The 26,055-nt window shown below is 33.3% G+C and overlaps 1 protein-coding gene across 5 annotated transcripts in view; it reads left to right on the plus strand.

The window, feature by feature from the left end:
- FAM13A (family with sequence similarity 13 member A) overlaps nucleotides 1-26,055 on the plus strand; it is a 196,013-nt gene that overhangs the window by 57,025 nt on the left and 112,933 nt on the right. For 3 of the 5 annotated variants that reach the window (XM_074275298.1, XM_074275299.1, XM_074275300.1), the window contains exons 1-2: nucleotides 5,061-5,347; nucleotides 15,806-15,847. In XM_074275298.1, coding sequence (XP_074131399.1) covers nucleotides 5,319-5,347; nucleotides 15,806-15,847 — 71 coding nt within the window. In that variant the 5' untranslated portion in view covers nucleotides 5,061-5,318. Of the gene's footprint in view, nucleotides 1-5,059; nucleotides 5,348-15,805; nucleotides 15,848-26,055 lie in introns of those variants that run through there. The other 2 variants (XM_074275302.1, XM_074275303.1) reach the window with 2 other exon arrangements.

Here is a 26,055-nt window from a genome sequence, read left to right on the forward strand (position 1 = left end):
TCTCCCTTCTCTGTAGTATTAGGTATGAAGAACTGCATATATTGTTATACTGTCAGACTCCATTAATGTGTAGTTTTATGAAATGCTTTTTATTTTCTCTTCCTCTTCTCTTTATGTGAGAGGCTTGCTGAAGATATATTTGAAATTTTTGATAATTTTTAAAAATATTAATAAAATATTTAATGAATTAATAAAGGCTTGGTAAAGGTAATACAAATATTTAATTTTAATAACAAAAATCATAGTTTCATGGCCATCAAGAAAAATGTCTTATTAAATCAGTCATTTAATACCAGTTATCGAGTAATTCTTTAGTATACTACAGACTAAAGGAATTTGAATAACAGATAAAACACTGTCCCTACCTATGTTCTGTTCATAGGACTTGACAGTAAAATATAACTAGTTCAAAACTGATAACTATATATTATTACCACTTAGTCATAATTTATAGATAACAATTTGTTTTAGGGCCAACTCAGAGAGTGTTAAAAACAAAAACAAAAACCTCTCAGAATAAATGAAGTTGCACAAAGAAACTTCTATGGCTTAGAATGTATGAAGTAATGTTGAAGCTGAAACAAACACAGTTGATCTTTTTGAAACAGTTATCTCTCAGGAGGGCAAACACAATTATTACAAAAGACTTGGAAACTTCTGGAAGTTATATAAGGAAAAAGTCAACTAAGTGTTCTGAGGAAAAAACCTAAATTACCAGTTTAGGACAGATGTAGTAATAACATACAAGGCCCCAGAGATTTCCAAGACAACACAATCATATTTTCAGTATCAGAAGGGACCTGAAAGCCATCTGATCCAAGCATCTCTTTTACAATTTACCTGGAAATAGGTTATTCAGCCTTTGCTGACAATCTCTGGTTGAGGGGAGAAATCTTTATAATCTGTTGCTGAATGAAGTGAGCAGAACTGGAGATTCTATGGCATTAGAGAGAAAAACAACTTTGGAGGATTTCAGAACTCAGATGAATGCATTGATAAACCAAAAAACTGAAGTTGAATCATTCCACCCACTTCCTGTCAGAAGAAGAAATATCAGAATGAAATATGCATGTTTAGAAATGATGATTGTAGGAATTTATTTTGCTGGGTTATGCATACTTGTCATATTTGTTTTTTGTTTAAATTGGGGAGGGACCCTTCGGGAGAATCATAATATTCAGGATGGGAAGAGGACGTCTCTTTCAGGAAAGGGAACCATTTTTCTCAAAACAGGCTACTTTTGGCTAGCTCTAATTCTTAAAAGTTGGATGGCACCTTACTGGACTTTACTTCAACCTTAGACACTTAGCTGTATAATCCTGGGCAAGTCATTTTACCTTTTCCTCAATGTCTTAAAATAGGGAATAATAACAACATCTACTTCTCAGATGGTTGTGAGAATTAAATGACACAGTATTTGTAAAACAGCACAGCTCCTGGCATATAGCAGATACTTAATAAATGCTTATTGCCTTCTCTCCTCCCCATTCCTATATCTTCCTTATAGCAACCCTAAATTTCTCTGCCTTAAACTTGCATCCATCATCCATTTTTAGTTTTTCCTTCTGTGGACAAATAAAATATCTCACTGGTGATAGACCAGAGGTGTAGAATGAGAAGTATAGTTTTAGGCATGGTTTGTTTTGGATCAGTATACTTTTTGACTACAAGAGAGAGCTTCTATTGGAAGGGGAATGAGTTCTTGAAAACTTTAAAAAAAAAAAAAAAAGAGCATCAATATAACTTTTAAAACACAAAAGTAGGGGATACAAGTTGGACAATTATTTGTTAAATTGGATATATTATTTTAAAATAAATGTATATAATGATAGTTATCACTCTCATGTACAATTCTCTTTTCTGTCTTGTATATATTAGTTTATATTTGTTGATGATTACATCATTCATATTTTTTAAAGTCATATTCTTTTTCATATCGAAACCCTTCCATATTTGAAGATGACTATGATTTCCACCCTGTGTCTTCTCCTCTTGACTCATAACAGAGACCAGCACAGTTTCAATTCTTTAAAAAAAAAAAAAAAAACATTCTAGGTAAACATCTGGGCATAAGATCTTCTCAAATGAGGGAATTCCTACTTGCTTATTGCTAAATTACATATTTAGGGAAAAGGACTTTTAGTAATCAAAGCTATAGTATAGGCTATGTGGAATAATAAATAGGTTTGTACTTAGAAAGTGTGGATTGAAATTAATTTCAATTTACAGGTTTGTGAGGCCTTTTGAGGGAGCAATAGAGGTAATCTAACCTTTCTATATACTTTTTCCACACAGTAATTTGCTCTCTAAATGTGTACAAACATTTTGGCATATATCAGTGGTTAATCAGATAAATAAAAAGCTAGCCCACACACCAATTTTAATCTATCTTAATGATAATCATGTAAAAATTTTTTTTACATCTAATTGAGGTTTAAGAGAAACTGGAAACAGGATAATTCTTTTATTTTGTGTCTTGCTTTGGATCTGTATAAAACATGTTGCGCGCCAATTATCTGGGCCTTAAAAGGATATCAAAACATCTAAGAAAGAACTAGTGCTATATATACATGTAGTTCAAAGAACACTAATTGTGATTTCTATTACTCTAAATTCATTAATTACTTATAACTATGATTTATACTAAAATTTCTTTATTACAAATTGCTTTTAAAACTCTGCATCACGGGATTTTCATTTTAGGAGAATATTTGGTATAGTACTATTACCTAATCTAATGCTTTCATATTACCAATGAGGTTGACCCATAGGGATTATTACTCACGACTCTATAGTATTTTAAAGTTTACTAAATTTTTCACATGTGTTCCCTGTATTTAATTTTAATGAGATATGAAAATAAAATGGAAAATGGGAGTATCCAATAATTAATAGAAAGGCATAAAGAAATTCTGTTTAGCAAAGCATTTTAATATAATTTTATTATAAACTTAATATCCAAAACGAATGAAAAATAAAATCAAAGAAAATATAAATTTTAAATTGTTTGCCCTTTGTGTTCAATTTGTATATGAATTTTTAAAAACAATAAAATAAGAGAGAACATTTATATGATATTTTAAAATTTGCAAAGTGCTTCTAATTCTAAGATAATAAAGGAAGAGGTAGAAGAAACCTTAAAAATCTAAATTTCTTATTTTACAGATAGGAAAACTAACAGTGCCTGACACATAGGAAGGAGGTACTTAATGAATACTAGTTGACTGAGACAAAAATGACTTATGTAAAGCCGCATAGCTAATATCTGAGGCAGGATTGTAATAAAGATTTTTCTGACTCCAGGTATAGTATCCCATCCACTATGTCATGCTGTTTCTTTCAACAGCCTTGTGATTTAGATGTTATTTTGTTATCTTCATTTTGCAGATGAGGAATTTAAAGTTGTGACTTGCCCAGAGTCACACAAAGCTTCAGTCTTCTTAAATCCAAGTCCAGCACTCTATTCAAGATACTATGTTACCCCTTTCTATATGTAATAATAAGTTATTTACTTCAGTGTATCTTAATCTCTTCTTCTCTCTATACAGTCCTAGACTTGTTATTTCTTTGGTCTTGATGCTTGAGAAAGTATCTTTAAAAAAGCCTTCCCTCCTCATAGCAAAGAGAAGTTTATTATCTGTCTTAGGTCAAAGAACTGGTGAAGTTCCTGCTACCTGCTATGTTTCTGCTATGTTACTCTGCTCCTTTAAAAACCTATTGTTGTTGTTGTTGTTGTTAAATCATAATATTTATATTATTTTAATTCTGCATTTTAAAATTTTTGCATCAGTTTATGGGAGAGATTATTTTTCAGGTAGGTAGTAGAGTACAAGGCCTCCAAAACCTCCTAATTGTAAGATTCTAAAATTCTTTTATTTTTTCCCATATTTGTATATAGCTTTTAATTAAATTATTTAGCATCTTGACAAGTTTTTAATATATGTTCTTCATACTGGGTGGTTACTTTTCAGGTAGAGAGTAGAATATAAGGCCTCTGGGACCTCTTAATTATAAGATGTTGTCATAATATTTATATTATTTTAATTCTACTTTTTTTCCATTTTGTATCACTTTATGGGAAATATTATTTTTCAAGTAGAATACAAGGTTTCTGAAACCTCCTAATTGTAAGATTCTGAAATTCTTTCATTTTCCCCATATTTGTATATAGCTTTCACCTTTTTCATTTCTTATGGCACAATAATATTTAATTAAATTATTTAGCTTCTGTACAAGTTGTTAACATAGAGATTGTTTTTGTTATTGTTAACTATTAAAACTACAATGAATATTCTTGTGCCGATAAGCTCTTCCTTTTAATATTCTTAAGATAAGGTCCTATTAGTGGTATTTTCAGGGTCAAATGATAGACTATAGATTTCATAAGGAACATACATTTAAAAATATAAGTAGTGAAGTTTGATTTGACATATTCTGTGAGGAATACTTTTAAAGAGAATTGCTGCATAAATCAATATAATTTATTGAATTTATTAAAAAGAAAGAAAAGAGATTTTATCAATGTCATGACAGAAAGTAGCAGTAGTTTTTGCTGTCTAGGAGGCCAGTAGATTATGTTGCATCATTAGCTCCCTTAAGGAGCACTGCATGCAGGCCAGATGGGATGTCCCTACTTAGTAACTACTGCAGTGGAAATAAACATCTGCAGGAAATACAAGCCTGTACACGCAGAAGTGGAAGGGAATATCTTTTAGAAAAGCTTGGTGTGTTCCAAGCTGACTGCTACCCACTTCTGCCTTTAGATTCTGAGCATCCAGCCCAGGGAGGCATTGCCTTCTCTTGGTAATTTTTTTTTTTTTTTTTTCCTTGCTGGCAATCACTGTCATGCTTGGAGGTTTAGAAGGTTTCTTCCGAAGCAGTTATTGGTTGCCTTCCCCAGACTGACAGGGTTGGCTGTGGGACTCCTGGAGAGAAAGTTTCAAGTTACCAGGACGGCAAGCCCCTACGTAGGAAGAGGGAGGTAAGTATGCAGAACTGCGGCCACTGCTCCTTCTGATTGGCTGTCCAATGCAGCTGCTTCCTCGGAACAAAAGGTCAAAGAGGACTGCAGAGTGATTATAAGAGAAATAGCTCTGCTGGACGAATTGTGGACCTCGACAAGTAGTAGGCTCGATTTTTTTCAGGAACTCGCCGACTCCCTTGGCTACGAGTTTGCAGCATACAGCTTCCAGCTGCCAGTCCTAACACAGTTCTTGGGCTTAAGACTCATTTTAGAAGAAACTGCCTGAATTCAGAGACCAGCAGATCTGTTACAGAAGAAGCAATTCCATGATCCCCTTGTAAACTTTGGTACTGCAATGGCTTGTGAAATCATGCCTCTGCAAAGGTATTCATTTTCATCTTGTTTCATTTTGTCTTACCTGATTAACATGCAAACCAAATAACTTTGTCAGTTACATGGCTAATATTTAATTCATATGTTAAGAGCAAGTCTGTTTTTAAAAGATTTTATTTTCCTCCAAACATTCACAGTGACTAATTTTATTTCTGACTCTCTCATTGGATTATTGGGAAATAGGATTGCTCAACTGCCCTTTTTATTGAATACAAATGAATATAGGAAGAAACCGCAGATACGTGCATTTTCAGAATACTTGAGGAAAAGAAAACAAAGAATGAATAGGCAAGTTTTCAGGAAGCCTTTGATTAACTAATTTGCAACATGGTAAAATAGCAAAAGATGGATATTTAGTTTAAATGATGCTGAAGAGCTAAAGACTGTCTTTTATAATCCTGAGGACCCTTCCTCTCGAGATTTCCTATCTAGGCAATTTATTAAAAAATCAATATCTATCTTGTGGTAAAGAAAAATCATAGAAGGATATCATATGTTATCCTCTTTTGCATAATTCTTTATACCTCACAAAGAAAACTTACACATGGAAGCAAAAGTATCTTGTTTATTTACTACATATTCTTTCCCAGATATAACATAAGTTCCTTGAGATCCCACATGTTATCTTTCCCAGATGTAATTTCATTGAGATCAGACACTGTTTCATTTCTGTATCACTGATGCCCTCCATATCTGACACATAATATGGCATTTTATATTTGACCCTGACAGCCAATGAATTTTGCTAAATAAAAGTATGACATACTCAGACCTATGCTTTAGTGGCAAGTAAATTGAAGATGGAATAAAATGGAGAGGAATTTGAAGCAGAGTTACAACCATGTTGCTGTTACAAAAAACCAGCCATTAAATGATGAGTTTCTGTATCAGGATGGTTGCAGTGTCAGAAAAAGAAGATACATATGAGAAATGTTATGAAGGTAAAATCAGTAAATTTGGCAACAGATTGGATAAGTGTTGAAGATAACACACAGGCTAACACTAATAAGGAAGGTAAATAGAAAGGAAGTTTGAAGGGAAAGACAATAAACTCAGTTTTATTTTTTTTTTAGTAAGCTCAGTTTTAGACTCTTTGAGTTTAAAATGTTATTATTCACTTTAAGAGCTACAACTTTTGTAACAAAATGTAACAAAAATAAAGGATGGACCATGGACACAAAAAAATTTTACCATGAGGCAATACTCTTATCACCTGCAGGAACTAGAATTTCTTTTTTAAAATTTAATAGCTGGGGCAGCTAGGTGGCACAGTGATTAGAGCACCAGCCTTGAATTCAGGAGGACCCTAGTTCAAATGTGGTCTCAGATACTTAACACTTCCTAGCTGTGTGACCCTGGGCAAGTCACTTAATCCCAGCCTCAGGGGGGAAAAAAATTACTGGGTGTTTAAATATAATAGCTTTTTCTTTTTCAAAATTCACATACAGATAGTTACTCATTTTAGTTTGCTTCATTTATGTCCTACCTATGGTCATTTCTCGCCATTTACCTTGAAACATTCTTCCCTGTGCTCTTCTGGCTGTCTGTTGGCCATGGAAAAGTCTTACTCCTCTTTTCTTGAAGTGCCTTCTTTTAGGACAAAATCCATTGTAAATTCCCCACTTCCATTTGTAGAATACCTCTCTTCCCTCACAAGAGCATTCTTCAGGGGCATTCCTTCCCCACCACAGAAATAAGATTTCTTTCTTTCCTCTTAACTCCATTCATTTTCCTCCTTACTCCTCCTCCTCTAGGATTCCTTCTTGAAAGACTAGGAGTTACTTTTCCTATGACTTGATTAGGGTACATCATATCTTTCATCTTCATCCTTCACCATCTCTGTTTGCTATCACATTTCGTAATTTTGTCCCATTAAAAAACACAACCCCCTCCAATATCAATATGTTGCTTTCTAAAACAGTATGTGACTAGCAAATATGCTTATATATATTTAAGTGATTGTACCTATTTCTATTCAAGTTTGGTCTAAGACACTTAAAACTCTAACAATATATTAATCCAATGAACTAACAGTAGAGAAAGCTATTCCCTAACTCCTAAAAATTTTCCCACCACTTTTCCCACCCCTCATCATGCTTCTATAGCAACAGAGCTACAGAAGTCAGTCCAGAGGCTTGCAACAGAACTCAACTAAACTAAACAGAACTTAACAAAAAACTAAAAAATAGATGCTTGCTCAGGCTGGAACAGTAGTATGGCAGTGCTCTATGCTACAAGAGAACTTAACCAGAGAACTAAGGAACAGAGGGAACTGGGATAGAACATATTATGGCACTCTCCAAGCCTGAACAAAAGAACCTATTTTCTAATTATGGCCAATTCATTTCCCCCAGAATTCACTGAGGGAAGTGAAATGTGAATTGTTTTGAAGTACAACTTCCAAGGAGAAAAAAAATCAAATGGGAAAGAGTCAAAAAGAGGACAAGAAGAGAAAATATAGGGATAAGAAGACTGAAATTACCAAAGATTTTAAAAACTCAGTTAAAAACAAACATAGAATATAATAGTAACAGAAAGCAATACGAACTTCAGAGTTCTACTAAAAGAGTATAGATATCTATAGACAAATTTTGCCAGACAAAGGAAAATTAATCAGCATTTGATGAAGCAGAGTACCATGAAAATTCCAGAGAGATCATAGAATAACAGTAGGATGTTCCTGAATAGTTTCAAAGAGAAATAAAATTTACAAAAGCATAACTTATGGTCTGAAGAGCAGAAATAATTGACAGAATAGAAAGCATTCAACCTATGATGGCATGGCATCAAAGAAACACCCCCCAAAAAAGTGAATAAATGATTGAGAAGAGGAGGAAAAAGAGGAAGTTCAAAGCAAAGAACAATAGCATTAAAAGAAAACATGATCTCCATAAAAGCAAAACATTGATCTCAAAGATAGGATATTTGTAAAGACAATTTCAGGATTATAGATCTCCCAAAAGAATGTGACAAGTAAAAAAAAAAAAGAAAAAAACTTAAACACTATAATTTTGAAAAAATGTAAAACTAGTCAGAACTTCTGAACAAAGAAAATAAAGTGCTAACCTAAAGAATGCATTTATCTCCTCAAAAAAAAAAAAAACCCCAAAATAGAAAAAGACAAAAACTACTCTTCAAACTCCAAGATATAAAGTGATTGAATTTAACAAGCCCATTATGAACAAGAAATTCTTCAAGCAACAACCAAAAAAAAAGATCTTCAGAAATAAAGGAAAGCAAATTCAAATAACTTGAGTGTTCTGAACTCATCAGAAATCAAAGAATGAAAGAGAATAATGTATTTCAAAGAGCAAAGGAGCTCAAATTGTAATCCAAGATAATCTACCCTTCACATTTGAAGTTAACTTATTTTTTTAAAAAGGATGGCCATACAATATAAGAGGCATATGAAGCAATCTTAGAAAGAAAAACAAATGATCAAATGATTTTTTCAGAAAGCCTAGACAACAAATATTCAAGAAAATAAACAAATTCAGCAATCAAGAACAACAAAATAAGAACAGAGAAGGCATTAAAATATTTCTTAAAATATACAAATGACAAGGGTGAAAAAAGAAATCAAATAGAAGTTATGGTGGAAAAATAGGTTCCAAATATCATGGACTAAAATTCATAACACTCCATCTATAGGTGAATCAATATGTGTGATTTTGGAGGGGGGTTGTGTTTTTTAAGGGGACAAAATTACAAAATGGGATAGTAAATAGAAATGGTGAAAGATGAAGATGGAAGATATGATGTACCCTAATCAAGTCATAGGAAAAGTAACTCCTAGTCTCTCAAGAAGAAGGCATCCTAGAGGAGGAGGAGTAAGGAGGAAAATGATTGGAGTTAAGAGGAAAGAAAGAAAGAAATCTTATTTCTGTGGTGGGGAGGTAATACCACTGAAGAATGCTCTTGTGAGGGAAGAGAGGTATTCTACAAATATAAGTGGGGAATTTACAATGGATTTTAGTGCTAAAAGAAGGCACTTCAGGAAAGGAGAAGTCAGATTTTTCCATTGCCAATAGATAGCCAGAAGAGCACAAGGAAGAATGTTTCAAGGTAAATGGTGAGAAATGATCATAGGTAGGAACAAAAATGAAGGATGAACCATGGACAGAGAAAAAAATCTTACCATGAGTCAATACTCATAACTTGCAGGAACTGGAATTCCTTTTTTAAAAAATATAATAGCTTTTTCTTTTTCAAAATACACGTAAAGATAGTTTTCAATATTCACCTTTGCAAAACCTTATGTCCATATTTTTCTCTTTCCCTCCTCACTGCTCGATTTTCCCCCAGAGTGAAAGGAATCCAATATAGGTTAAGCATTGTACTATTCTTCTAAATATATTTTTACATTTTTCATGCTGCACAAGAAAAATCAGATCAAAAAGGAAAAAAAAAAAAGGTTGTTTTCAAGCCAACAATAAAAATGGTGAAAATGCTGTTATGATTTACATTCAGTCCCTATAGTCCTCTCTCTAGATGCAGATGGTTCTTTCCATGACAAGTCTATAGGACTTGGTCTGAATCACCTCATTGTTGAAAAGAACCAAGTCTATCACAGTTGACCATATAATCTTGTTGTAGCTGTGTACAATGTTCTTTTGGTTCTACTCATTTCACTTAGCATCAATTAATGTAAGTCTCTCCCGGGCTTTCTAAAATCATCCTACTAATCATTTCTTATATAACAACAATATTCTACTAAATTCATATACCATAACTTATTCAGCCATTCTCCAACTGATCGGCATCCATTCAGAGGTACTGGCAAAACAGAAAAAGTTTTCCAGAAGCAAAATCTATAAGAAAATAACATAGACTTTGTATAAAGGCCCTCCTTTATTTATTTAACTATAAGGATCAGAAAGAATAGAGATATGGATCAAAGAATAAAAATCTAGGATAGACCAAAAGGGAACCTAAATAATGAAGGGAATGGGAGGAAAATCCTCTTAGAAAAGGTAGAGAAAATAAAAAAAACTAACAAATGAAATAAATTGAAAAGAAACAAAAGAGAGATTTTGCTTAACTACTTAATTGAGAGGAAAATGAAGAGGGGAAAATATTAAATAGCTAAAAAGAAGAAAAAGAAAAAAGTTAAGCAAAACTTCAAAATTACAAAAAAGATTACAGAAGGAGTGGACTTGGTCATAAGAGTTGGAGAGCTGAGAGGATGAAGATTGCTATAAAGTAGATTAAGCTAAAACCACTTAAGAGATAAAAGTTAGAGAGATAAATGAGAAAAAATGTAAATCTACTCATACATCCTGTGAATGAATTTGAAATTCAATAAAATGAGAAGATTAACAGATTTCCTAAGAACAGAAAACCTGATATTGTTGTTTACCAAAAACAAACAAAAACCCCAGACGTTTAAAAAGAAAGACATACAGAATAAGAATGAGGTTCTGGAAAAAAAAAAAAAATCACATAACCAGGTAATTTAAAAAAGCAGGAGCCATAATTACATATCAGAAAAAGCAAAAACATTCACAGCATTTAAAGGGATAAATAAGGAAACTACGTTATGCCAAAAAGAATCATGGCTAAACCACTATCAGTATTTTACTTATATACTCCAAAAGCATATACATCTAAATCGATAAAGGAAAAAGTAATTATTACAAAAAGACATGGTGGGAAGAGATTTTACTTTCCTCTTACTTTTAGATAAATCTAAAAGAACAATAAACAAAATGGAAAATATTGGACAAATTGCTAGAAAAATTAGTTTTCCTCTTAGAAAAGATTTATGATTTGCCTTTTTGGTAAAGAACAGTAAGGAATATGTATATTTTCATCACCACATGGAACTTTTTCAACATTTATCATATATTAGGGCACAGAGATATTGCAAATAAAATTGAAAATGCAGAAAATAAACTCGTGCTTTAAATGCCATTGTGCAATAAAAATGTTAAATCTGTTCAGGAAGGACAAACAAGATGCATAGACTCAAATTTAAATTTAACCATCAAATATTAAATAATGGGTGATTCAAAGAACAAATTCTAAAAAAAAATAGTAATTATATGAAAGAAAATTATAATGTTAAGACAATATACAATGATTTCTGAGGTGCAGTTAAAGCATTTTTCAGGGGAAAAATAAAATCACTAAATTACTACATCTATACATGAATAAAATAGGAAAAGATGCTACTTAAGACACAATATTGTTGATTGCACATCCTTCTTCCTAATAAGTCATTCTTCATATGACAAGGCAACTCTCATTTCTCCCAGTTTTTAAAGAGAATACTATTTTTGTTGTCTTCTAACAACTCTAATTCTGCCAGCCTACCTTTATTTCACTAGAGCATGATATTGAATCCCCAACTCTTACAAGATTTTCTCTTATTTTTTGTATGTTGAATTTATCTTCTCAAACCATTTTAGCAGTGATTTGGGTTGTGTTCCCTTTAAGAAACTAATCCTTTCAGAGAATGATGTGGGTTGTGCTCCCTAAATTTAGGAAACTAATCCTTTCAGATTGATTTATTCCTTTCTGATTCCCAGCCCCCCCTAGCAGATGCATTATCAATTCCTGAAGCTAGGACCTTTGATTCACAAATCCTGTCAAAAGCATCCTTTTGAATTCCCATGGGAGATCTGGGTTCTCCCTACCCCTATCCAGATCTGAGCCAACTTGGGACATCACCCATAAGCCCCTTTGGCTAAATCTCTCATTATAAAAAAGCCAAGTTGGATCTCTCTTTGCAGATGTTTCTAACATGGCAGCCTTACGCCTGGCTGCCAAGGATCTCTATCCCCTGGAATCCTATTTCCATTTCCGGTGCCTTTTATCTCTACCTTCATCTTTTACTAACTAGACTTTAACTTTGCTTCTAAACCCCATAATAAACCTCTTTTATCAATCTAGGTTTTCGGGTCTGTAAATTCCTTTACAGGAGACTCTTGCGCAGCTACTAGACCTCATTTAACTCTGTATCCTTGCGCCAAATCCAAAGGGGTTGCAGGGGAGCTCTATTTGACTCCCTGTACCCTGAACCTGCCACTAGACTTCAATTAATTTGGATATTCCTTATCTCATCAGCAGGGAGATACTTGTCAAGAATAAAAGCTACTAATCTAATTTTCAAGTTCCTAGAAGTAACCCTTTAGAAGGACTATTCCTATCCAAACCACAGCTAATGGATTTCCACCTTTATCTTATTCATTTACAAATTAGCTACTCATATCAGTTAATCCAATCTTAATCAATACATTTACTAAAAATACAATACAAACACTCAGTAGTTAAATAATATTTAACTATCATTCTCAATTATACTCTCCCTACAAAGGAGACTATGTTGTTAGGGGAAAATAGGCATATGCTTTTAAAAGTGACTTGTCCAGGTCACACAGCTAGAAGGTGTTAAGTATCTGAGAGCAAATTTGAACTCAGCTCCTCTAGACTTCAGGGCTGGTGCTCTATCCCCTGCACCACCTAGCTGTTCCCAGGCATGCACTTCTAAAGTTTTCAGGTTGGGAACACATGTGGCCAAGGCAACTCACAGTCTTGGAACAGTATAACTTTGTTTTCTTTTTTCTCTTGGGAACTATCCATAAAAATTCCTTGATGAACATAGCATAGCATGATAAATATTAAATAGATGTTTCTACTGCTAACCGAAGCTAATCCACACTGTGCTTTATAACTACACTAGATATTGTGTAGTTGTGTCTTTGCTTTTCTGCTTCCAAACTTTTCCTCTGATCATCTAGACTTCTAAGTTTTTCCTAGTTCAGCTAGGATTCCTACTTAACAACAGCTATAGTATATAAATTGTCAAGCTCCAGGCTAAATTCATGCCTTCAGCTAAAGTAATGTTAGGCTCTTTTAGGAAAAGAGAAACACATTTAAGCTAAGTTGGCAAGAAATATCTTCATTTCTGATTCTTTGCAGGATTACTTTCCTTTTAGCAATATTGTGAACAATGAAGAGAAATATCTTCTCTTTTCATCTTTTCAGAAATAAATCATAATTGGGATTGAATACATTGTTCTATTCCCTTTTGTTCATTTCAGGAGCCAGACAAAATAAAGCTCTATTCATTCTTGTTCTTGTTCTTCTTAGGAGTAGCCTCTCACTGACCAATCAAATCTATCTACCTGGTAATATAACATAATACAGAAAGGAAGTTATCAACTCTGACACAGTTCAAAAATCTATTATTCATCTTTTCTCTTTTTCTCTGAACTTTTCTTGGTTCAGTATCCTGAATAGTCTTATTGTTATCTAATTTGGTCTATCCTATTTGGTTTATTCTTTATTCTTTCTAATCCTTATGGAGTTAAGTCTTGTAAGGTGAACAACCATGATATAGTTTATAGTTAGCCAAGCAAATTTTATCTTCTGTCTATAATCGGGTAAACTGTACTTTCCTGTGATCTGCTCTGGTATCTAAATTTCCCAGGTTATTAATCTAAAAATTCACCAATTCTTCATATGCAGATCACTAGAACACACTATATTCTCCATTCACTTCACTGCCCTAGAGCTTCTCATATACAAAATGAACAATTCCTGTTTTACAATGGAACTTTGAGTCAAACTTAATTCAATCACTGCTTCTTTTAGAACTCTGAGGTAAAATTATAACCCAGATAAGTGAACTATCAAGGCAGCCAAAACTCAGCAACTGTTTTTCTCAGAAATAGACTTATGGTCTCAGACAATTAAGTTGTAAATGTAAAATTTAAATTGTAAAGTAAAATGTAAAATGTAATCATCCTACCCTTATAACATAGTTCTGGATTTCTCATCATTCTAGTTACCCTCCACTAGATGTATATCTTTCTCTAGAAGTTAAAAGGGACAAAGTGTCTTTTAAAATAGTCATAACACTCAAGATAGTATGACCAGTGTAGATTACAATAAGATTATTTTCTCCTTTATTGTGAATACAATATTTATGCATAAGTATATATCACAAGATTGTATTTGCTTTTTTGGCCACCATGTCTCATTGTTGACCCAATTTAAATTTGACTTGATTTATTGGGCAAATAAGAGATGTATTTGATAAATAAAAATTACATATTCTACTACTAATCATGTTTTCCATATTTCTTTTGCTTTATATGTGTATTATATATATATGTGTGTGTGTGTGTGTGTGTGTGTGTGTGCGTGTGTGTGTGTGTGTGTGTGCTTACATACAGATATATGTTGGTAAGAATTTTCAAAGGTAACAAACAAGTTAATGATAGATGTAACTAATTTTTATTTAAGAAAACAAAACTGTTGTCTTCTCGGTATAATGGGGGAGGAGGCAAAGTGACTTTCTGGTTTGAAGGCTTAAGAGAGTGGATCAGTTCTAGAGCAGTGTTCTTTTTAGCTCTATGTCTCTTATCTATTGATCTTTTTTGTCATAGCTTGAGAATTTAATTTTCTTTTATTTATTTTTGTTTTTTGTTTTTCATTCTCTCTTTTTTTATTTTTGAGAATTTAATTTTCTAGCTAGGATAAATCAACAAATATATATATATTTGCAGTATGCAATATGCACTAAATGCACCAAGAAGAATTCAATTATAATTCTTTTTGCTGGGGAATTCACAATGTAATCAGAAATAAGATGAAAAAAGATGTTAAAACACAACTTGATTTATTATGAGCAGCTTTGAATATTAAGTCCTGTGATATTTTAGGACAAAGAGTAATTAGTGCTTATTACTCAAATATTTTTCTAAAACTACCAATTTTTAATAAGTGAAGGAAAATTAAATACTTTTGTTTCTAGGAAGTCTCAATTTTAACACAAAAGATCTTAGCTTAAAATATTTTAATACTTTATTGCTAAAATATTGCTAAAACTGTATTTTATTGTGATTCTATCTTAATTTAATTTAATATTTGTTTTAATTATATCTGTATAAAACCTTTAATTTCATTAGGCTGAAACTTATCAGAAAAACTTAGAAAAAAGCAAAGTGCCTAGTTAAATATTGATCAATGTGTTTTGCAATTGCTAAAAGAATTGTCCCCATAGTGTTCCATGTGTACACTGATGATTTATTGTCTGTAAATCAGTTTTGATAATGAGTTACAATTCATTTTATTTGAATAATTCAGTGTAAACACTGTAAAAATTCTAACAAATTAAAATGTTATAGTTTTTTACTGGAATAAGATAGTTAAATGCTTCCCTTTAACGATATGATCTTGGTTGAAGTGAAGGACCTCAAGCCCTGCCTCAGTTGCTCTGAAAGGGGTAATGCCTTATCTGAGCGATCATTTCCAATTGGAAATATATTAAATTTAAGGTAATCTATACTAAGATTAACATCAGTGTACTGAAATGAATCCTGTTCTACTCATACCATACGTAATATTTTAGTTTCACAAAAGTAGATCATTTGCTACAAATTAACTTGTTTAAGCAAATAACTGAAAAACATACTAATGTCAAATGTATTTTCCTTCTAGTTCTCAAGAAGAAGAAAGACCCATGTCACCTTTTTATTTAAGGTATTTTTTATTTATTTGGGGAGCAGAGGAGGTTAAGTGTTCTTTTAATGTATTTACTTATGTACTTTATGATGTATTCTGAAACTCAGGTTACATTAAGACATAACCATAAGCCTCTGTTATTTTCTTACAGGGATTTTGAAAATTTTGCAACAAAAAATTGAAAAGGCTAGAAGATAAAAATAGTTTGCAGGCAATTTTAACTTGAAAATTCCCTATAATAATTCTGCTCTTCTGTATTCAACTCATTCTATTCTATTCCATTCAGCTATTAGTAGGGTGTAGTGAGCTGAGTGAGGAAGACCTGTGATAGATATTAGCTATGTGGCTGGGCAAATCACTTAATTTCTTTTGTCACATTTTGTCACAATTGTATAATGCTATATGTAGAGTTAAGTCAATAACAAGTTGACAAGATTTGAAATGTCTAAAGTCTTTAAAAAACTTTGATCAGTATGTGTGGTAACCTGAATTGAGTAACACTAAGTTTGCAGCCAATATAGATTTATTAAGAGACAGGCACTGTGCTAAACTCTGGGGATGCAAAGAAAGGCAAACAATCTCTGCTCTCAAAGACCTCACATTATTTTTTTTCTCAATAGTATTTTATTTTTCCAAATACATGTAAGAATAGTTTTCAACATTCATTTTTGTAAGATTCTGTATTCCAAATTTTTCTCCCTCTCTCTTTTGCCTTCCTCATTCCCAAGATGGCAAGCAATCTAATATAGGTTAAACATGTGCAATCCTTTTAAACATATTTCCATATTTGTCATGTTATGCAAGAAAAATCACACCAAAAGGGAAAAAAAAAAAAAAACAAGAAAAAAAGTAAACAAACACAAAAAAAGTGAAAAAATTATGCTTTGATTCACATTCAATCTCTATAGTTCTCTCTTTGGATCTGGATAGTATTTTCTATCCTCAAAGACCTCACATTCTAATGATAGACTCAGTTGGCAAACAACTATGTACAAACAAGATAAAATGGAGATAATTTCAGGAGGAAAAAACTGATGGAGGGTAGGGATCAGAAAAGGCTTATTGCAAAAGGTGGAATTTTAACTGGGACTAAAGAATCCAGCTAAACCCAGCTATAGATGAGAAAGAAAAGAATTCTAAGAATGGGGAACAGCCAGTGAAAATGCTCAGTTAGAAGATAATGCAGTGTCTTATGTGAGGAAAGCAAAAAGGCCAATGTCACTAAACCAGAGAATACATGGAGAGTATTAAGATGTAAGGAAACTGAAAGGGGAGGAAGAGGCCAGCTTGTGAAGGACTTAAAAAGCTAAGCAGAGGGTTGTATATTTGATCCATGAGATTTAATAGAGTCATTAATTGAATAGGGGTGTGCCATGGCTAGATCTATGTTTCAGAAAAAAAATTTGACAGCTAAGTAGAGAATAGATTGGAGCGAGATGATACTTGAATAAGAGAGACCATCCAGAAGACTGTTGCAGTAATCCAAACATAAGGCTTTGAGAGCCTGGACCAGGGTGCTGGCAATCTCACAGAAGGAAGATAGAATATATGAGATGTTGTAAACATAAAATTGGTGGGCGTGACAAGTGATTGAATAAGGAGAATAGGAGAGAATGAAGAATTGAGGATGTACTTAGGTTGTGAGCCTGGGTGAATAGGAAAATTTCATCTTGAGAGTAATAGGTAAGTTTAGAAGACAGGGAGGTTTGGGAGAAAAATAACTGAATTTGGTTTTGGACATGTTGAACTTAAGATATCTATGGCACATTCAGTTCAAGATATCCAATAGATAGTTAGAGATGCAGTTAGGAGAGAGGTTAGGGTTTGGAAATGATCATTTAATACAGGTAAGTTGATGAGCTCAGCAAGTGAGTTTAGTATAGGAGAAGAAAAGAAAGATCAGGAAAAAACTTTGCCCACTGTAAATGGGAATGAGGTGGATGAAAATAAAGGTAAGTAGAGCAAGAAAAAGAAGTCATATAGGTAGGAGAACCAGGAGTACCAAGGAGAAGAAAATAAATTATATTGTCAAAGTCTGAAAAAAGGCCAAGAATGATGAAGAAAGCATCAGTAGATTTAGCAAATAAAAAAATCATTAGTAACTTTGGAGAAGAGTTTTATCTGAGTAATGAGCTAAGAAGCCAGATTACAGTTAATCAAAGAATAAGGAGTTCAGCCACAAAATGGAGGATATATATATGAAAATGACTAGCACAGATAGATGGCTAAAATGAACATTTGTTAAGGATCAGGAAGCTGTGGGGATGTTTTTTAGGCAATGGAGAGGCAGAGATCAAAGATTAGTGAAAGAATAATGATATAGGAGCAATCTGCTGGAGAACACTGCATGGGATGTGATTACTTATACCTGGAAAAGGCTTTATGTTGACAAAGAAGAAGGATGCCTCTTCATTTGAGACAGTGGTACAGGAAGAGATAGTGGTGGAAGACTTCTGAGTCATGTGAAATAAGAAGGGGAAAGAGGGAGCTTTCAGTAAATGGCCTCAATTTTTTTTTCATGGAATTTGAGACTAGGTTCTCAGATAAGTAAGAGAGGGGAAGCTATGTGAGATTTGAAGAGAAATAAAAAGATTTGGAAAAGTCACTATGGTGAATGGAATAATGAATCAATTAGAGAAGTGTAAAAGGCTTGCCCTACTGCAGTGAGAACCCAACTCAGATATAAAACATAATAGGCCGTGAGTGAAAGGAGTATTCCAAGACTGAGACTTGGCGCAATCAAGATCCGTGATAGGATAAAGGGACAAAAAGACTCGAGTATTCCAAATACCATCCCACCCATATCTTACCCATTAAGTCAGAGAATATGAATGAAAAGTGCAACCAAAGTGTGACATAAGGAGGGACCAATGTTTAAGTGAATGAGTGTAAGAAAATGGAAGGGAAAAGGAAAAGGTATAAAAGGAAATAAATTTGTTAAACAGGCATTCTAAAAAGTATAAGGGAAGTAGTGAATTGGTCAAGGGGTTATGGGATGTATTGGGTTGGAGGGGATGGAAATAAAGGAATGGGTAATGGGGGTTGGAGAACAGTTTTTGAACAATGGCAATCATGGCTTCAGAATCATTGGGATGGGGAAAATACAATGGATTAGAAATTTGTGAGTTATAAAAAAGAGTATGGGGAGGTTACTATAATCCCTAGGGGAAACAAGGTAGAATCCTCCCAAGATTTCAATCAGGGAAGGGATTGGGGCAGGCTCAGACCAGGTAGAGGTGAAGTCACAGAAAATGCTGGGAAAGAGTACAATGGAATGGCTTACCCAGGAAAACTAGGATGCTAGGAAGCTCCCCTCCTTCCCTGACAGGCACTTCCCTTCTTACCTAGCAGGCTCAGGCAAGGTGACAGATGCAAAGCAGGTATAGATTTGCATTGATGGAGGGAATTTTTTCATGTCAAGGTCCCTTTACTAATAAAATCACAGGTTTATCTTTTTTCCCCTTCCCCAAGAAAACCTTATATTACAACTATATGAATATATGCATATTTGATCATCAAAAGATTGGTCATCAGAAGATGAATGGGGGTGGAAGTGAGTATAGCAACTCATAAAGATTTCCCTTAAAGCATAGAGGCAAATTAGTTACTATGGAGCATGTTGCCATTATCTACAGTGGTAGATAATCCATACCATCAAAGTCATAATCTTTTAAAGTATTAGAGAATATATGCACATATTTTTATATAAGCTTACATTTGCATACTTATAGAAAATATACATTATAAATTATACTTAGAGTCTTAGATTAATAGCTGGAAGATATTATTTTGCATTGGAGGAAACTGAGAGAAGTAACATTATCTGCCCAATATCATGTATAGAATAACCAGGAGCAAGCCTTTAACCCCATTATCAGGCCCATGTGTGTGGAATAGAAGATTCCTCTTCTTTGAAGAATAACTTAGAAAATGAATAAATATGCAACAATTGAATAAACCATAATAATCAAACGTAGAATAATTTTTTCAGAAGCCTACATTGCATAGCTCAAACTAGTGAAATCATGTTTTCCAAGTCTTTTCCCTGAATTGAGTAAAGAGTGACAACATTATTTGATTTTATACCAGTCTTCCTTTAGATTCACTTCTTTTGCCAATATGGCCTTTTATCTACTTTGTGCATATCTAACCCCTCCCCCCAATTAAAATGTGAGCTCATTGAGAGCAGGGACTATTTCTGCCTTACTTTGTATCCACAGGCTTATCACAGAGACTAACTAAACTCTAAGATTTAAATTCAAGATTTTTTTTTCTTTAGAGCCATATCTTAAAAAGTTTTAAAATATACATGAGAATGATATAGGGAAATAAAAGACATGACTGAATTTTCTCATTTTACTTTTTCCATGTAAATGATTTTAAGGAGATATATTAGTTGTAATATAAGAATTTCCTGTAAGTTTCTCCCCTTGCTTCCCTGTACTCGGGGAAGTACTTGTTTTTTGTTTCCATTTTGTATGTGATATGTAGTTATATTTTCATCATCTAAGCTTATCAAGAAGCTGGTTTCAACATTCAGTTGGGTCATCCATTGACCATTCAGAATTCTGTTAAAGGTACCTGAGAGCCCAATGTCTTATTTTTAGATGCAAATTGCCCTTCAGCAACTTGCAGCCTATCGCATTGTTATTTTGTGACAGGGTAATAATCACTTTATAATGTTTGAAGTTGTTTTTTGAGACACCTTTGTGGACTAATTCATATAGATTGATTTTCTGCCACTTAGCCTCCTCCTCATCAGGAGCTATGTCTAACCTTAGCAGTCATATAACTAGAGAACATATAAGGGTATATTTGGGTATGTAGATTGATATTTATTCTGCAATGCAGTGTAGTAATTTTATACTAATGATCATTAGAGATTTGGTAAACATTCCAGCATATTTTAGCATTGGTAGCTAATAGGAACCAGTACTTTTGGTCTCAGTAGAATTCTAAGTAAAGATGGAAGGGACCTTATAAATCATCTGGCTCAGATTCTCTCATTTTATGAAAGAGCAAAATGAGACCCAGAAAAGTTGATCAAGCTCACAGTATTATTTTGATGACAATAGGAATAAGAAGGAATGAATAGATGAATATTGAGGTAACATGTTCCAATAGAAAACAAAGAAAGAGAAATAGAGAAGGAGGGAGAGAGGGAGAAAAGAAGGAAGGAAAGGGAAAGAAAGAGGTTAGGAGGGAGGATAAGTCATTTAAGGTCTCTGCATGATTTTATATTTGTGGATAGACTAGATCCTATTGTCATAAACTTATTACCTGATTCATCCCCTCATTTTGTACCATCATTAGCAAATTTGATCTCCAGAAGAGTAGCTGATATGATTCTCCAGATACTAAGGGTAAACTTATGATTAGCTACTCTTACAGCTAAGCCCCCACCAGTATATTTTCCACCAACAAATCAGCCACTGACTCAATTAGCTTTTAATAAAATCATTTACTCAAAAAAAAAAGGATAATTATATAACATTCTTCTCCATAAACCAGGGTGTATTCTACCCAAAATGCACATAGTGCTCATAGAGAACTTCATATTAAATTAGCTTGGTATGAGGGCATATATATAAGGAACATGTGTTCAAAACAATACATGTTTACAGAACTTTACAGAACTGTGCTTTAATGTCTTTTCTCTTTATTGTCTTGATTTATTTTCTCTTTAATGTCTGTTCTCTTTATTTTCTCTTTATTCTCTTTATTATCTCTTTATTGGAGACAAACAACTGGAAACAATTCAGAGAATTGCCTCTTGACTTTTACCAAATTCTAAAGTTTCTCTTTTAAATGAATTTTCTTTTTTTATGTTTGACTCTCCTCGTGAGAGAACTTAGTCTAAGTTATATTAGAGTATATTCACCAAATCCTCATACTTTTAGATTAGGTCATAGGAAGTCAATGGACAATTGCCTAATGATCATTTTAAAAGTTGTCTGGTGGGTCTTATGTAAATGAACAGCTAGAAAACAAAGCATTGAAGTAATCATTACCTAAAATTAGTGCCTTATCTCTATAGAGTGTTCTTTTAAGTTTTTTTTTTTATATATACATGTCATATTTGTATTTGTTTTTGTCCATTTTGATCAGCAAAATGACCAAATTCTTAAAGAGCCATAACTTTATACTACCAATAGACAGAACTTGATAACTCATTAGTTAGGAAAAGAATCAAATGGAACCCCAAGATTCTGAGCATTAAAGACAAGGAAGGTGTAGTGGTGTCACTGATAGAAATTATGAAGTTAACAGGATGGAGAAAAAAATAATGGCTTAGTTTTGGACAAGCTTAGTTTGAATTGTCAATGAAGATGTTTTGAAGTTAGCTGGAATATTAATATAGATTTCAGGAAAAAAAAGGCCAGAGTTGAATTAGAGATCTAAGAATTATTTAATTAGTTATGAGATTATTAGGGGAGAGAGTAAAGAAAATAGGATTGAAGGCAGAACTTTGAGGAATAATGAAAGTAGAACAATTGAAAGTATAGTAAAGGAGAAAACCCTTTATACATAATAGCCTTAAAGTTTCAAACAGAAACAGTGAATTTGAGAGGTGGAAGAAATCTCAGTGATCATTTGATCACCCATATACAAAAGGAATCTACATTATAACATATGTGAAAAATAGATATCTGGCTTGAAGATCTTCAAAGAAGATAGCCTACTACTTCTCTAATCTACTAATTCCACTTTAGGAAAAGTCTATAGCATTCCCCAGATCTAAAACTTTAGCATTCCTATCAAAAAAGAAATGAGGTTACTCTAGCATGATCTGTTTTTGAGGAAGTCATTCTGATTCTTATAAGCACTTCTTTTTCTAGACGTTTGCCATTTCTTTACTGATCTATAACTATTTTTGTTCTGCTTCAAAAATTTTAAACTACAACATTATTTACTCTCAAATGAAAACATTTTAAACTATAATTTATTAAATAATATGACTTTTTAAACAGTTTTTTAAAATTTCTGAACAAATATATAAGGCTCTCAAAAATATTCTCTCTCCTGTTTATTCAAAGGATGAACAGGAAAAAGTTTAAAAGCTGGTCCAATTTATTTTACTAACATTATAACTATGGGCACAGAGTGGATTGATAAAATGTGTATATTTGTCAAATGTAACTTACTTGTATGGTTAAAGAGAGACATTTTGCTTAGTTTACTGATTGCAGTAAATAGTGATGAAGCAGGAAAAAAATATGGTTATTCACTGATTATAAGCACTGCATTTACAAAGAAAAAGTAAAAACAATCTCACCTCAAGGAGCTTACATTTTAATGGATAAGAACATTCACATAAATTTGTATATACAAAATAAATCAAGAGTGATTGGAGTATAGCCTTGGAGAGAAAGGAACTAGCAGCCAAAAACTGGGAAGGGCCTCCTAGAAGAGGTGGTATTTGACTTGTCTTGAAGAAACCCAAGCATTCTAAGAAATTGGGGATAGCAGAAAGAGTATCTCCCCAAGCAGGATTCAGGCAGTAGCTACAGTGCCTGAAGCACAGATATTATGTGAGGAACAACAAAAAGGATAGTTCAAAGAAAATTGTATTTAGGAAGTCTGGAAAATTAGGAAGGGGGCAAATTGTTAAGGACTTTAAATGTGGAGCAAAGGCATTATAGTGTAATGGAGAGCCATTGGAGTTATTGAGTAAGGAATGACATGGTCAGGATTATACTTTAGGAAAATCATTTTGACAGTGGTGTGGAGGACGTATTGAAGTAGTGGGAGACTTGGAGAGAGAGTCAGAGTTCAATTAGAAGGCTATTGAAACTGTCTAAGCAGTAGAGAGGACTAACTAGGGTGGTGAATGGGACTAGCGGGGTAGAGGGGGGAAGATTACACCAGAGATATTGTAGATCAAAGAGATTACAGAATTTGACAAACTTGATGACTGGAAGGTTGGTTGTTCTTGGAAGGTTTGTTGTTCTCTTGAAAATATAAAAAAAAATTTTTTTAGAGAAAATCTGAAGGAAAAGATAAACTCTGTTTTGGACATGCTATGTTTGAGATGCCAATAGGACAACCAGTTCTAGATGTCCGATTTGTAGTTGTTAATATAAGTATAGATTCAGGAGAGAGAATAGAGCTACAGATATAAATCTTGAAGCATCTACATAGATTAACAAATTAATCTAGTAAGAACTAATGAAATCACTAATAAGTGAGTAGAGAAAATAAAGATTAGAAGAAAGCCCAAGACCAGCCCAGAATTAGTGAATAAAACATTCCTATCCAGCAATCGAGACTGTGAAGCTGGAATCAGGCAAGTAAACAGAGAACCAAAAGAAATCAATGCACAAAAAATAAGAGAAAAGAGAATGTTGAGGGAGGAGGAAGGTGGGTAAAAGTGTCAGATATTCCAAAGAGTCAAGAAGGATAAGGACTGATTAAAAAAAATCTAGTAGACCTAACAATTAAGAGATTATTGATAACTTTGAAGAAAAAAAGTGTTCATTGAATAATGAAGTCAGAAACCAGTTTGCAGAAATTATAGAAGAGAATTGATAGAGAATATTTGAAAATAGCAAATCTTGAAAGCTTTCTCAAGGCCAAGGAGTGGTTAAGAGATAAAAGCTAGCAGGAATGATAAACTTATGTGCAGGTTTTTGTTTTTGTTTAAGATTGGGAAATTTTTAAATTTGTAGGCAATAGGGAAGGGAACAATAGGTATAGATAGATTAAAGATTAGAGAGAATGGGAAAGTAAAGCCAAGATGAAGGAATAGCAAAAAAATGCAACAAAATTCCCCTACCCACCCAAATGCACCAAACTGATAGATAAATATAAGAAAAGGTTACAATGACTTATTTTGTCAGGCCAGGAGGACTTTGAACAGTGGAGATAGGTCTATCCAGCAACTTGTACCATATTAGCATAGAGAAAGAATGTGTAACAGTGCAAGAAAAAGTTTCAAAATCCTACTGGGATCCTTCATGCAGAAAAAAAGAAGAAGAATTCCAACTCACAATTTTGTCACCCACTACCCAGTCCTAGGTCATAGATCTTGGGACTATCTTGTGTACTATTTTGGGACCTGCACTTAGAGATGGCAATTGAAATGAGTTCAGAAACAAGAAATAACTGCATAGTTTTTCTTTTTTCTTTCTTTTTTTTTTCTTTTTTTTTTTTCCTGAGGCTGGGGTTAAGTGACTTACCCAAGGTCACACAGCTAGGAAGTGTTAAGTGTCTGAGACCAGATTTGAACTTGGCTCCTCCTGAATTCAAGGCTGGTGCTCTATCTACTGGGCCACCTAGCTGCCCCCAACTGCATAGTTTTTACTCCAGGAGCAGAGTAGGATCTCAGTTCCAATGTATAGCTCACTCTGAAGAATACAGAGAACTAACTAGAACAGCAATCCCAAATCAAAGGAGAACTGCATTTTCATCACTCTGAAGGAGCAGAGCTTCTGAGTTGGCTGATTGGTTGAATTATACATTTGCAGAGTTCAGACCAGGAGGGCAGTGATCAGATTTTTCCATCAATCAGATCATTTGGGAACACTGAAATTTTTCAGGTTTTCAGTCTGAGTTGTCTCCAAGATCCTAGAATAATAGGATATTCAACATTAAAAAAAAAAAAAAAAAAGACACAAACAAAACAAAATAGCTGCAGGACCAAACCTAGCTTTTCTTAAAGAGCTCAAAGCTAGACTGTAACATCAAATTTGAAGTCAAGAAGTAGACTGGAAGGATGGGTGAACAAAAAAAAAAAAATGTCCCATCACAAAGAGCTATTATGGTAGGAAGGATGCTCCACAAACCCAGAAATGAATGACTTCAAACCATTTATGAGCAAAGCTTCAAAGAAAAAACACAGTTTAGGAATAAATCAAATTTTGTAGAATAGAAAAAGCAGGTCATTTTTTAAGAGTTTAAAGTGGTTTTTGTTCATGAAATGAAGGCAGTTAAGGAATAAAATGGAAAAAAGATGAGTTATAGAAGAAAAATTTGAAAAGTGGAATTAAAAAAGAGATGTAAAATCTTACCCAAAATTTTCTGAAAATTAGGATGGACCAAATAGAAACCAACAATCCCATGAGACAGTTAAAAGATTGAAAAAATAGAAGAAAATGCATGGTATCTTAGAGAAAGAATAACTGATCTGGAAAACTGATTAGTAAGAAAAACAATTAAGAATCACTGAAATGGGGCAGGTAGGTGGCGCAGTGGATAGAGCACCGGCCCTGAATTCAAGAGAACCC

Source organism: Sminthopsis crassicaudata, chromosome 6 (genome assembly GCF_048593235.1).
Source record: "Sminthopsis crassicaudata isolate SCR6 chromosome 6, ASM4859323v1, whole genome shotgun sequence".
Lineage (NCBI taxonomy): Eukaryota > Metazoa > Chordata > Mammalia > Dasyuromorphia > Dasyuridae > Sminthopsis > Sminthopsis crassicaudata.